This window comes from Opisthocomus hoazin, chromosome 1 (genome assembly GCF_030867145.1).
Source record: "Opisthocomus hoazin isolate bOpiHoa1 chromosome 1, bOpiHoa1.hap1, whole genome shotgun sequence".
Classification (NCBI taxonomy): Eukaryota; Metazoa; Chordata; class Aves; order Opisthocomiformes; family Opisthocomidae; genus Opisthocomus; species Opisthocomus hoazin.
Window position 1 is genome coordinate 99,175,541 of NC_134414.1, and position 13,662 is coordinate 99,189,202.

Consider the following 13,662-nt stretch of genomic DNA (forward strand, 5'->3'; position numbering starts at 1 on the left):
TCAGAATGGTGTGATGTTAGAAGTTTGCAGAGGTTCAAAATACAACTATACTAATTCACAGAATAAAAAACTAGTACAATGTTACAAAAGTACCACCTCCATCTCAAGGAGCCTTGAATATCAAATCAAGAAGTCTCAGAGTATGTCTACAGAAAGCATTGCCATATGTTTGTATCATTACTTATGTAGACTGCTGAGCTAGACAGACCTTTAAACTATCCCAGTATGTCCTTTTTAACGTAAATTACTGCTGTAATAATGGTTTATAATATTATACAACAACTTCCTATTCTGGGATCTGAAAACCCCTGGAGATGGAACTAATCTACAGCTATAATAATGCCTATAGTCCTGTTTTAATAGCTTAAATCTGGTACTGGATAATACAAACATTTATAGAAGAAATATGTAGCAATAATCTTTTCTGTAAGTGCTGATGTTAGAACTAGGACAAGGTTTGAATTTCTGGTACTGAAGTAAACAATACAGAGTTTAAGAAAGATGAGAGGAAATATACCTTTGAATATTTTTTGAAAAAGGCTATTATGTTTTTCCTAAAATGAATTTAGGATTAACAGAATAATAATGTATCTACCTTCAGCACATACAGCACATGAGGCTACGTTATATCTTAACATGCAAATCAAGAAATCATTTATTAGAGACTTACAGGCAAATTACAGTTCCTACTTCAGGCAGGATGCTACGAAGTTTGCTCATCAAAATTGATCATTATTCTTCTAAGAACTCCCAAAATACCAGGGACAGATCCATTTAATCCCACTGTCAATTCATAATAACTCTAAGCAGAAAAGTTCAAGCAGTACCACATGGGGCAATGATAGAAAAATGGATACACTGGGGATATGTCTCATTTATTCCCATCTGTTGCAGAAGGCTTTTACCCTGAGGCATGAACATTTACCTTTCAGCTCCTAACAAAATTTTCCAACCATCCTTCACTGTCTACACAGTTCTGTTTTATTTTCATTTATTCTTATCCCAAATAATATCTTAAATTGACAAATTTCTTAGGTTTTTATGCATCAATTAAGAATAGTGTTACTTTATATCAGTCTCCATTTCGTTGCTTTTCAGAAGAAAGTTTCCATTTGTAGAGAGAACTAGTTTTAAAATCACTGTGTGGTACTAAAAGCCTCTAGATTAAAATGCCACCTTTGACACTGTATTTTTTTATCATGGCATTTAACTTCTAGGTTAACTTTGATTTAAAATGCAGTAAATCACAGCAATTCATTGCGGCATACCTGGGTTCTATACCAGCTTCAGAATGAAAACTATAATCAAATATTCTTATTTAGTAAAAAAAAAGTTAAATACTGTTCTCCATTAATATTTACAATTAATTAACAGAACTTTTTTTAATCCTCAGTCTGAAATATGTTTTTTTCCTCACAAAAATAACTGAAGTTGTATTACTAAACCCACAGATGATACACCATACTCAATCTACATATTTGGTATGTGCTGCAGAAGAAGCACTAATTACACAAATAATCATAGAATATAGAATAGCTAGGGTTGGAAGGGACCTTTAAAGGTCATCTAGCCCAACCCCCCTGGCATAGGCAGGGACATCTTCCACTAGACCAGGTTGCTCATAGCCCCACCCAGTCTGGCTTTGAACACTTCCAGGGAGGGGGCATCCACAGCTTTTCTGGGAAACCTGTGCCAGTTCCTCACAACCCTCACAGGAAAGAATTTTTTTCTTATATCTGATCTAAATCTACCTTCTTTTAATGTAAAGCCATTACTCCTTGTCCTATCCCTATGTGCCCTTGTAAAAAGTCCCTCTCTGGCTTTCTTGTAGCTCCCCTCCCCCCCCCCGCCCTGCATCTACTGGAAGGCTGCAATAAAGAATCCCCAAAGCCTTCTCTTCTCCAGGCTGAATAACCCCAACTCTCTCAGCCTTTCCTCATAGGAGAGGTGCTCCATCCATCTCCTCATTTCTATGGCCCTTCTCTGGACCCACTGCAACAGGTCCATGTCTTTCCTCTGCTGGGGCCCCCAGAGCTGGATGCAGGACTCCAGGCAGGGTCTCACCAGAGCAGAGTAGAGGGGCAGAATCACCTCCCTCAACCTGCTGGTTACGAATCAGAAAGCTTATTTAATGCAGTTAACATACAAACACTGCAAAGTGCCTTGGTTAGCTGAAAGTTGAATAGCTGTCTAGGCATCTGAAAGTGTATTGCAAGTAAGCAAACAAAATTTCCTCCTAAATATTTACCTAATTATTCCTAATTAGGTCATTTACACTTTTGAGGGTCAGCATATATATACATACACAGAGATATACACTTTAATATATAAGCATACATATCTACACACATACATATATATGTATACATGCATACATACAAATATGTACACAATAATATGCAGCCCTAAGAGTTAGGTTTTTTTCTTTTTAAAAATCTTTTAAACAGTTTTGTAAATATGAACACTTTGAACCTTTTCAATATAGGGCTCCAAGGACTACCCTTCTTCACACTTATATTTCCCTGAAGCTGCATAATTCCAGCTGGTATAAAATAATAAAACTATATAAATCAAATATTTTTATACTACTCCAAAGTTTAAAAAAGTAAATTAAACATGGAGTTCTACTTATTTTTCAACTGCATATGAACGTTAAACTCAGGAAACTATTATTCTTCTCTTCTATATCAGATAAAATCCTGATACTATTCTGTGGGTTTTCCAGCTATAGGGAATGAGATATGACGCATTTCTTCAACATCGAGTATTCAGGTTCACTGCGAAAGGCAAAAGGAATAGAAAAGCCTACTTATTGGACTTCACAGTTACACATTGTGTTTCATTCTTATGTTCTGCTGTGCAAATCATTAAATATAACACAAAAAAATGGTTTAAAACTTTGCTAATTTATATTTCAGGACTTATCACTCAACAGAAATGTTCTCTCATAACATTTTGTTGGAAGGCAGACATGATATTCATGATGGCACTTCATTAGATAGTCACTTCCCCTTCTTTAAGTCACCTTTTTATCAACTGTGCAAGAAGCAAGATCTGTTCTTTGGGAAAAGCCTGTTTTGCAGTGATTTTAATTGAAAGAAATATCATATGAAATTACTTAAGATTCTTCCCTTCCAACCTTTAAAGACAAAAAACATCCTTCAGCTTGTCTTTCTCAATTGTCTCTAAGAACTATCAAATTAAGAAGCAAGAATTAATGGACTCCATCAATACCCTTCAAAAAAACTAGGGAAAGCAGCAAGAGAGGGGAGGGGAGGGGGAGGGGGAGGGGGAGGGGGAGAGAAAAAAATCATGAAATCAAGGGAAAGAAAAGAGTGTGCTTTTTAATTTAATTACTAGAAACAACCCTAAGTAAAAGTCCTAAAGAATCAGTTTTGAAACAAGAAAGAATTCTACCTAATTCTCAAGTTTTGTGAAGATGTCATCTCACACTAAAACCTCTCCTTCCTCAACATTTTTACTGCAGATGCCACACTAAATTGATACTAAAACTAAAAAAAAAAACCATAAAATAAAAACCAACAAAAAACCACCTCACAGAGAAGTGAAAAATATGCATCAAAACCAAAACTTTCCTACTCGAGAGAAAGAATCGTGAGAGATGCTACTATGCCTAACATTGTCAGACAAACCTACATTGGCACTGAATTAGCACTTCTCTTTCCTCTTCAGCAGAATTCCCATTCTAAGCAGATTTGCCAGTAAAATAAAGATGTATCTACTCTGGAGACACCTCTTATCTCTCCGATTTAGGCTGATTGTTCAGATATTGTTCAATTTACTGGCTGTCATACTCACTAATAATTTTATATTAAATGTGGAATTAGATAGTCTTTTCAAGACTTCCTGGAATACATTCAAGAAAATCCCTTATTTCCCAAAACATAATTTATCTTATTCACCACAGAAAGAATCATAATTAATGAGGAAGAGACATACAGCTTCTCAGCTGGCAATTTAATTCACTAATTTGCGAAATTTTCTTCTGTTTAGGAAGTACAGATCTTGAATTATTGCATTCCAATACTCTAGCAACTTTTTAAGGGTTTTTCCTGACTATTATTTTTTCATACTATTAGTAGTTAGTCTTCCAGAGAAAAATGTTGAAATAAATGTGAATATAAGGAATGGTAGAAGGCAAACTGAAAATTTATTACACTTAATTCATGCTTCCTCTCCTATCATTACTATTGCCCATATAATGCCTTAAGTGGGTAATGAATCTTGTATTTCTGGTATAATTAAGGTCTCAGCAAAATAGGCAAAGTTGCATTTTGCAGCTTTACAGCATTTGGTCTCAATTTTCAACATTGCTTTCCATTTTATGGTCATTAAGACATACTACAAGCCTGCCCTCCCAAAACATTTACGAAACTGCTTTTAAAACATATTTATTTTTCAGTAGCAGTAAGGGCAGAAGATGTGGAGATAGTAAACTCCTTGCTAATGTCCTCTCTAAGCTACTGAGCTCTTAATTCTTGCAAGATAAGAGTTCTGATGAATGACATAGGTAACTTCATCTTTAGAAGGAAGTAATAAAGATCTATATTTAAAACCTTTCTGCACTGCAGTAGCTTAGGCTTGGCTCACTGTCACATTTCACTTTAAGTAGCTTAGGTATCAAAAGAAAGACTGCAAAACGCAGCCTGGATAGATCTTTGTTTATTTAGTAGGAATGGATCACCCAACAGACTAGTTTGAGCTGAAAGCAGTTGGATGATCGAGACATATTTCTAGTCAGGACTAATTCTTTATTTAAAGCAGGTGCATAAATGTTAAGCAAAAAGTGGTAATTGCTCTCTGATCCAGACTATAGCAAGAATAAAAGAACTAATCCTTCTTTTAGAATTGGTGATATTAAGCAAATAATAACAACAACAACTCATACAAAATTGCGCATATTTGGGACTTTCGGTTGGGATGTTTGAACATTCACTATACTTTGACTGACGTTTTTCCTTATGATGCTTTTAACTATTCCTGTGAAGAAGTCTGTTTAAATGTTTAATTTAAGGTTAACATGATTCAAAAAGTCACAAAATCTAATAAACTTTACATCATAAAATGTAAAGGATCAGTGGCATATCAGAATATTAAATCAGCTGAGATACATAAGTTCTTCTCCAGTGTATGAACTTAAAAAACAAATTCAGTCTAATGACCCCTGAGGTTCATTACTAGTCACAAGCCTCCAGCTGGACTTTGTGCCACTAACCACAATCCTTTAAAAGCCTGGCAGTTAAGTATAATTTCAGTCCACCTCACTGTCCTCTTACCTAGCCTGTACTTCATCAGTTTGTTTATGAGGATATTACAGCTGGCTGTTGAAAGCCTTGCTGAACTTGAGATAAACAACACCCACTGCTCTCCACCTTCCCCTGAGTTAGTCATGTCATTGGTTGGTCAAGCATGATTTCCCCTTTGTAAATTCATGCTGACTACTCCCAAACAATTTCTTGTCCTTCATATGTCTGGAAATGGTTTCCAAAATTATTTACTCCATCACCTTCCCAAGAAACAAGATGAGGCTGACTGGCCTGTAGCTCCCTGGATCCTCCTCCTTCCAGGTAGGAATGACATCTGCTTCCTTCCAAATCTCTTCCAAACTTCCCCCTGATTGTCCTGACCTTTCCAAGATTACTGAGTGTGGCCTTGCAATGACATTGGCCAGCTCCCTCAGCACTTGTTTGTGCATCCCATGGACTTATGTTTGTACAATTTGCTTAAATGCTCCCTAATCTGATCCTCCTCCACCAAGGCCAAGTCTTCCTTGCTCCAGACTTTCCCACTCATTGTGAGGGCCTGGGATTGCTCAGTGCCAGTCTTACCAGTAAAGACCAAGGTGAAGGAGGCATCGATTACCCTCAGTGTTTTCTATGTCTTTTGTCATCAGATCCTCTGCCTTATTTAGCAGAAAGAACAGCACAGTATCAGACACCAATTCATTCTGAGGCAGTAAAAGCAAATAAGTAAGAGGAAAGTGAAGGCTAAAACAGATGATATAAAGAGACATTGAGGCAGGTCATCTGTGGAACAGAACAGTATAAGACCACACAGTTAAGAACTTTCATAATGCAGAGGTATAAGATTAAGACCATGAACTTCATAATTTGTCAGAATTCTCCCATTTTTTAAATATTATTCTATCTTTAGCAATGTTCATTTACGTAGTTTTGAGAGAGAAATGGAAATAGAAGCAAAAGAAAAAGGCATGTTCATGTCCATACGCCAACCTATTTCTGTGTGCCCTCTAGCAAACAGACTATACAACTCATGAACCAAAGAAGCTATACACAAGTCGACACAGCAAGGCAGTATCTGTAACTTCCCACACCCAGAAAGCGCATATCCCTTCTCATTCCAATCTTGCACTTCTCTGAAATCAGAAAAGTATAATTAAGTGAAACTGTAAGAAAAAACTGTAATACAGATAAACGTCCTCTGGCAGTAACCACAAAATTCATCTTCACCTGTGACAAAGAGCCAAACCTGCAATCAGGTCTGCACAAATTAATACCTTAACCTACTGAGTTATCTGTCCTAATAGCATGATTTAACAGAGGTTACTATTATTTTCTGATTAAATTGTTCTTTTTGGGTGCCACTTTTGGGGAGCCTTTAGAAATAAATAATTGTAAAAAAATGCTTTACAATTGGTGATTACCATATGACAACTCATTAAAAAAACCCTCTCGTTTTAATAGTCTAATTTATTATATACTCTTAGGCAACTAAAACAACAATTTCAATAACTGGCTCCTTAAAATGCATCATTAGTAGATATTCCACTTGGACTGAGTGTAATCGATGGCCTAGCTGGACTTGTCAATGCACGACAAAAGACAGGCTCGGACTCAGGCGCCAAGAGCCAAAAAGTTAACAAAGGCAGCAACTGACTTGTGCTTATCTTATCAGTCAAAAGTAAGGGGGGATAGCCCATCACTGTAAACCAAGTGATCTGTGGGGTGCAGCAGAGACCGCACAGCCAGAGATTGCTTCGGATAAAGAACAGATGGCCCCCGGAAGCACACACCAAGGTGTCCGCTTCATAGGCGTGTCAGACCACTGAGTCCCCACAACATTCCATGCCAAGAGCCAATCAACACTTAATAATTGACTTAGTCCCACCTCACAATAAGATTTCCAAACATATAAAAATTGGCACTTGAAAACTCTCTTTGGGAGGAAGAGCCAAGCAAGAACTTTACCTGGCGGATGGGTCGACGGGCCTGAACCTCTCTTCCCCCCCCAGGAAGCGATGCCTTTTTGGTAAGAGTCGTGCCTCTGACTTTGTCAGACGTATCCCCAGGAAAAACATTGTTAACTAAAGTGCTAAACTATTACCTTTAAGCTCAACTTTTGTAGACAGTGCATTTATCAACGGCAATCCCGAATCTGTAATACCTGTTGCTTGCATAAATTAACTATTGTTTCAACTTTTCAAAACTGTTTCAGTGAAAGTCCTTGGAGGGGCTCTGACAGGCAAGTTGAATCTGATAAGTGGCTACACACTTAACACTTTAGACAGAAGACGTTGACCAAGCCTGGGACTAGGAGTAGATCCAGCCGCACCGAGACTCTCCTCAGAGAGAGTTTAGAACACAAGGGGGTCTGCTCTGAACTTCGTGACTCAATTGGAGGGCTTTCCTTTTGCCGCTTATCAGACTCCCTTATCCCTTTTAACACAACACTGAGACATTTAGGGGTTTTTGTCCAGTAGTGTCCACTAGATCTGTGCTTCATTCCTCTTGTCTTTAGACATAAAAATCCATTAGAAGTTTAATGTTAAATAAGATGCATTTTGGCGCTCATATTCTCCCCAACAAGTTCCCACACGTCAGAACAAGGCTAGCCATGCCTCAACGTCTAGGTATTACTAGAGTCTACAATAAAGAGAACAGATGGTGGGGTTGAGGAATATACCCATGCAGCATTTATGGTGAGCCATAGCACTGGCCAGGCAGCTAGCCATTTTCCCTGCAAGTTGTCATCTGTACACACAGCTCTCACATAACACCCAGCAGAGCAGAGTGCTTGTGACTGTAAGACAGCTTCACTAAAGCAGGCACTGGACACAGATAGTAAGAAAAGAATACATTGTAAATACACCTATTTACTGTAGGGCATGTTATTTAGCTAGGGAAGCTCCCTGAGTCAATCATAAGATCAGACCCAAACTATGAGTTGACAGCTAGAAATCTGTTTCTATTGGATGCAGGGGGTATAGACCGACTTTTCAATCTTACAAGCAGAATTATTCAACACAATTGAAAATATCTAGTGTAATTTGCTTCCATATAGATAAAATGAGAAAAGCAATGGAATATTCAAAACATATGCAAGGTAAAGAATATGCCCAAACGAGACTTCTGGAAGATGATAGACAACTAGATTATCCATAATTCAGAGAGGTCATAAATCACTCAAGGCATAAATGACACTAGACAATATTTTTCCATGTGTGGCTTATGAGCCATTCATCTAGAGTTCTTTCCTGATCAGCATCAGACTGCCCTTTCTTGGTGTTAACTACCCACCCAAATTTAATGCTGAAAGAGACACCAAAGTTAGGGTGAAGATGCAAAAGTGAGAAATCATATCAGGAAACAGGAGTAATAATTACCACTGGCTGAACGGTTTTATCAGATTTGAATAGCGAACTGCCTAGGTCAGGCTTATATGGAACAGGTCATTTTGTCTAATCTTACCCAAGTGATCATGAGGTGTCAAACGGACCTTGAAAGTAGGACAAGATTTATAATCTGGAACCTTGGCCTCCATTACCTTCCTAAATGGCATTAGAACAACGGCAATACAGAAAATATTTAAAAATTCAGGAAAGCTAGGTCTGAAACACACCACTATAAGCATAAATACTAACACCTGCATGTGATTATAGACAGGAAAATGAAGAGAAAGTGACTACAGTTAGCATTTCCTTCACAAGATCATTAATGGAATGAAGAAAGTAAGAAGGTTCAACACACTTCACCCTTTACATCTAGTTAGAAACTCTAAGAACGCGTAGAACACGGAAGATACTTCATGAGCAGTGCTAGTCAAAAGATGCTGATCTTGGAACACAGAAACACAAGGAAAGGAAATACATATGGGTAGGCAATAACTTATCCCAAAAAAATACTTTCAGTGGCACGTCATCACAATGTCTCTATGAATAACAATTTCAGAAGTCTACAAAAGCAGTATTAGAAGGAAGAGTATAGTGAAAGAATTGTCACCTTTTTCGCAATCTTTCCACACAGTTTTTCGATTCTTCTCATAATGTTGATTTAACCAGGTGAGGATGATTCGTTCATATGGAGAATATATATTACTGGATAACGGTTCAGATTTTATCCTTGGCATGTTCTGCACACTTTCCAAGCTGAACAGATCAGTGATATTACGTGAAGAAACACGTGGAAGAACAAACACCTGAAATTGGAAAAAGTGTTTTTAAGCACAAACTGTAAAAAGAAAAATTACAAGTTGAATGATAAAAAACCTGCTTCATACTCAAAAGGTTTTCTAATTTAGAAAATGTTTAAGACACTGCACATTAGCGTAAATGTATAACACACAAGAGAACAGATTTGCTGAGGTTTTAGGGAACTCCTTTGCTTCCTTAAACAAAATGCAAACTGAAGCTTCCAAATGGTCTTGGGAGTCTGGAGAGGTCCCAGTTGACTGGAAGCTGGCAAATGTCCCGGTTTTCAAGAAGGGAAAGAAGGAAGACCTTGGTAATTACAGGCCTGTCAGTCTCATTTTAGTGCCTAGAAAATTTATGGAGAAGGTTATTCTGGAAGTTAAACACTTGGGAGACAACAGAGTCGTTAGTTATAGCCAGCATGGGTTCAAGAGGGGAACGCCCTGCGTAACCAATTTAATTTCCTTTTACAATAAGGTCACCCATCTAGTTGACCAAGGGAAGCCAGTAGATGTGGGGTTTTTTGGATTTTAGCAAAGCTTTTAATACTGTCTCTCACAGCACCTTTCTGGACAAAATGTCCAGCATACAGCTAGACAAGTCCACAATACAATGGGTGAACAATTGGTTGACAGGTCGGGCTCAAAGAGTTATAGTAAATGGAGTTACATCAGACTGGCAGTCAGCTACCAGTGAGCTTGTCCAGGGCTCAATTTTGGGGCCAGTGCTCTTTAATGCTTGAATAAATGATCTGGACACAGGAATCAAATGTACATTAAGTTTGCCAATGATACTAAATTAGGAGGCAACTGTGGACTACCTCAAGGGTAGAGAGGCCTTACAGAAAGATCTGGTAGACTAGAGAGCTGGGCAATTACCAAATGTATGAAATTTCACAAGAGGAAGTGCCATATTCTGCACCCGGGACAGGGTAATACTACTTAAAGATACAAACTGGGGGACGAGAGCCTGCAGAGCAGCCCCACAGAAAGAGATCTGGGGGCTTGGGTTGATGGCAAGTCGAACATGAGTCAACAGTGTGCCCTGGCAGCCAAAAGGGCCAACCACGTCCTGGAGTGCATTGCTAGCCAGTCGAGGGAGGTGATTGTCCCACTCTACATCACACTGGTGCAGCCCCACCTCAAGCACTGTACACAGGTTTGGGTGCCCCAGTGTAAGGAGGACATCAAATTATTGGAGCATGTCCAGAGGAGGGTGACCAAGGTGGTGAAAGGCCTAAAGGGCAAGACATAAGAGGAGCAGGTGAGGTGACTTGGTTTGTTCAGCTTGGAGAAGAGAAGGCTGAGGGGTGACCGCATCGCAGTCTACAATTTCCTCAAGGTGGGTAGCAGAGCGGGAGGTGCTGATCTCCTCTTTCTGGTGACCAGTGATAGGACACGAGGAAATGGATTGAGGCTGCATCAGGGGAAGTTCAGACTGGACATCAGGAAACAGTTTTTCACTGAGAGGGTGGTGTGACACTGGAACAGGCTCCCCAAGGAAGTGGTCACGGCACCAAGTCTGTCACAGTTCAAGGAGCATCTGAACAATGCTTAGTCATATGGTTTAATTTCAGGTAGCCCTTTGAGAAGCCAGGAGTTGGACTCAATGATCCTTATAGGTCCCTTCCAACTTGAGATATGCTTTGATTCTAAATATTTTTTGTTTCCAACTTTTTTCCAAGTTTTGATGAACTGGATGAAATCACTGGACCAGGAATTACTGTGTATAATCTCTCCAAAGCACTAATGACTGAACTACTATACTGATCTCCAGTGAAATCTATAGACAATCTTGAAATGGTATCTTTCACAACCCAGTTGCTCATTTAGGTCCAAATTACAGTGACAGTTTCTTCTGAAAAAAATAAACATTATAATGACTACATTAAATTTCTTGGTACTCGGAAGTCCTTGATTAAGTCTGGCATGAACGTGTGTTTTAAAAAAATATATAAACGTATGTATAGAATATGTAAGAAATATAAAGAAGTAAAAATTCTATACAATACTTCTGATTTTTTTTTCCCCAACTGAAGTGACAGCATAGAAATAGGTATTTGAAGGAGGAATACAGAACTTGATTTTCAGGATGATGATGTCAATAGCTTTGATTTCATCCTCCCTTATCAAAGACGTCTCTTGCCTGACCACCCTGACAAGTAATTAAAACTATCAAGGACTACAGCCATAAATGCTAACTATACTGCATCAGCTCCATAGTGTCATATATTCACAGATAATTTAGGATGAGTTTGTCAAGGACTAATTGTTTGGAGAAGGACAAAATAGAAGAGAAAAAAAAATACTAACAACTAATGAGTGACAATGTCTATTGACAACAAATGTCAATCCAATGCCAATTAAAAAAAGATTTAAGTCACTTCAAAAATTCCTTTTTAAAACCTGAAGCATTTCAGTTCAGCATAATTGTTCCATGCAGAGAAGGCTGAGCTAACTTAATTTAAATATTTGGATTTCTCTCCATGGCACTTTACTGATTTGCACAGAAGTACCTTAACAGAAAAAGAAATCTCAAACTTTTATATCAACATCCTCAGATACAAATCTGAAGAAAACAATGGCAAAAAAAACAGCAAACAAATATATACTGTTTCATGCTTTCTCAAAAGGCAGTGTCTTTGCAGGTTGATTTGTTGCAGCATTCCTTCATCAGTACAACCTGATGTTCTATCAAAAGGACTAAAGCAGGAAAAGATTAATAGCAACAACATTTAGAAGAAAATATGTAACGTTATTTACCCATAAAACATTCTTTTACTGTCTCTTGATAAGAAAAGTCCTATTTATCCTAATCCAAGATGCCCACACGTCTACACTCCTATTGAGACCCTTGTTGAGGGACCAGGACATTAGCATACAGTAGCTTTTTGGAGCACAGTCTATTAATTAAAAAAAAAATCAGCTATAAGGTTAGGGAATGTTATTAATTATAACTATAAAAACCACCCTTATTACTACATGCTCATTAAATTTAAGACAGATTGTCTTCACTGAACATCTGGCCTGACCCAAGGGCTAAATTACCACTTCTGCTGTCAGTGTCCGTGTGTTTCCATCATTCTAGACTTTCAAGAAGTGGAGAGTACCATCAGTATTTTAGCCCTGGTTCAAAAAGAGAACTAAAAGTGTATCTTTATGACTGATGAATTTCCCCTTCTATTCTCCACGTCTTCTACTCTTTCTTCAGAATAAAGCTAATTTTCCATTTTCTGTGCTGGATTTATGTATACTTTTTTTTTTTCCTCTGGAACTTCTGCAGCAACAGAAGTTTTCATAACAAATAAGTGGACCATAACACATCAGGTATGGGCATGAAAACAATATGGGATGACATTTTAGTTGATAAATAATATGAAGTATTTCTAACAATAGTATTTTCTTTCTAAAATTAAATTGGATAACAAAAGATTTCTGGTGAATAGATTAACATTATCTGAAATTTGCAGCATGCTATGTGAGTAAGAAAGGACTGTTTCATCTTACCTTGCTTGAAATCAGGCTATCGTAATCACAAAAAGGATTGTCTCTACTTTCATTATAATGATACGAAAAATTCTCTTAACTGCAGAATATTTCAACACTAGTCCAAATAAATATTTTTTACATGAACTAATCTTGCTGTCTTGACAATTCATATCCTGTTTTTCTTTATTGTTCTGATGCTTTCCTTACAAATTTAATAAATAAATAAACCTTGTTCAGCAGCAGTCATGGTCACCCTTGTCAAAAATGGCTTTGAAAAAAAGGCTATGGAAGAAAGAACAAAACTTTGAATGTTAAGTGACTAGTTCCAGTACAAAGTCATGTTCTCTCAAGAGCTGTGCTTATGCTTTATTATATTGAACTGAATACCATGTCACCCAAATGCATAAGGCTACAAAAAAAGTAAAGCAGAGATGTATAATTCCCAAGACATTAAGAGGAGAGATAGAATATGAATGGGATGTTATAAGGCTGCAAAAATAATGCTTCTCATGATGAAACGGAACTAGAATGATGAAGAGCACATCTTCACAATCGGTTTAAGCTGATCTAAACCGTTACTCTTTCATATCCCCAGCAACCAGGTGTTCTGTCCCATTCTTCTGTCTACACCAATGGTCAGAGAGATGAAAGATCTGTTTGGAAGCACCACTCTACTTCAGTAGTTCTAGCATAAGGAAAGGGGCAGAAAAATGCAGCAAGGAAAAC

The 13,662-nt window shown here is 37.7% G+C and overlaps 1 protein-coding gene across 1 annotated transcript in view; it reads right to left on the reverse strand.

Annotated features, from left to right (window-relative positions):
• Positions 1-13,662, reverse strand: part of CFAP47 (cilia and flagella associated protein 47) — a 359,445-nt gene that overhangs the window by 264,445 nt on the left and 81,338 nt on the right. Inside the window, exon 33 of the mRNA XM_075430383.1 lies at positions 9,261-9,456. Coding sequence (XP_075286498.1) covers positions 9,261-9,456 — 196 coding nt within the window. The remainder of the gene's footprint in view (positions 1-9,260; positions 9,457-13,662) is intronic.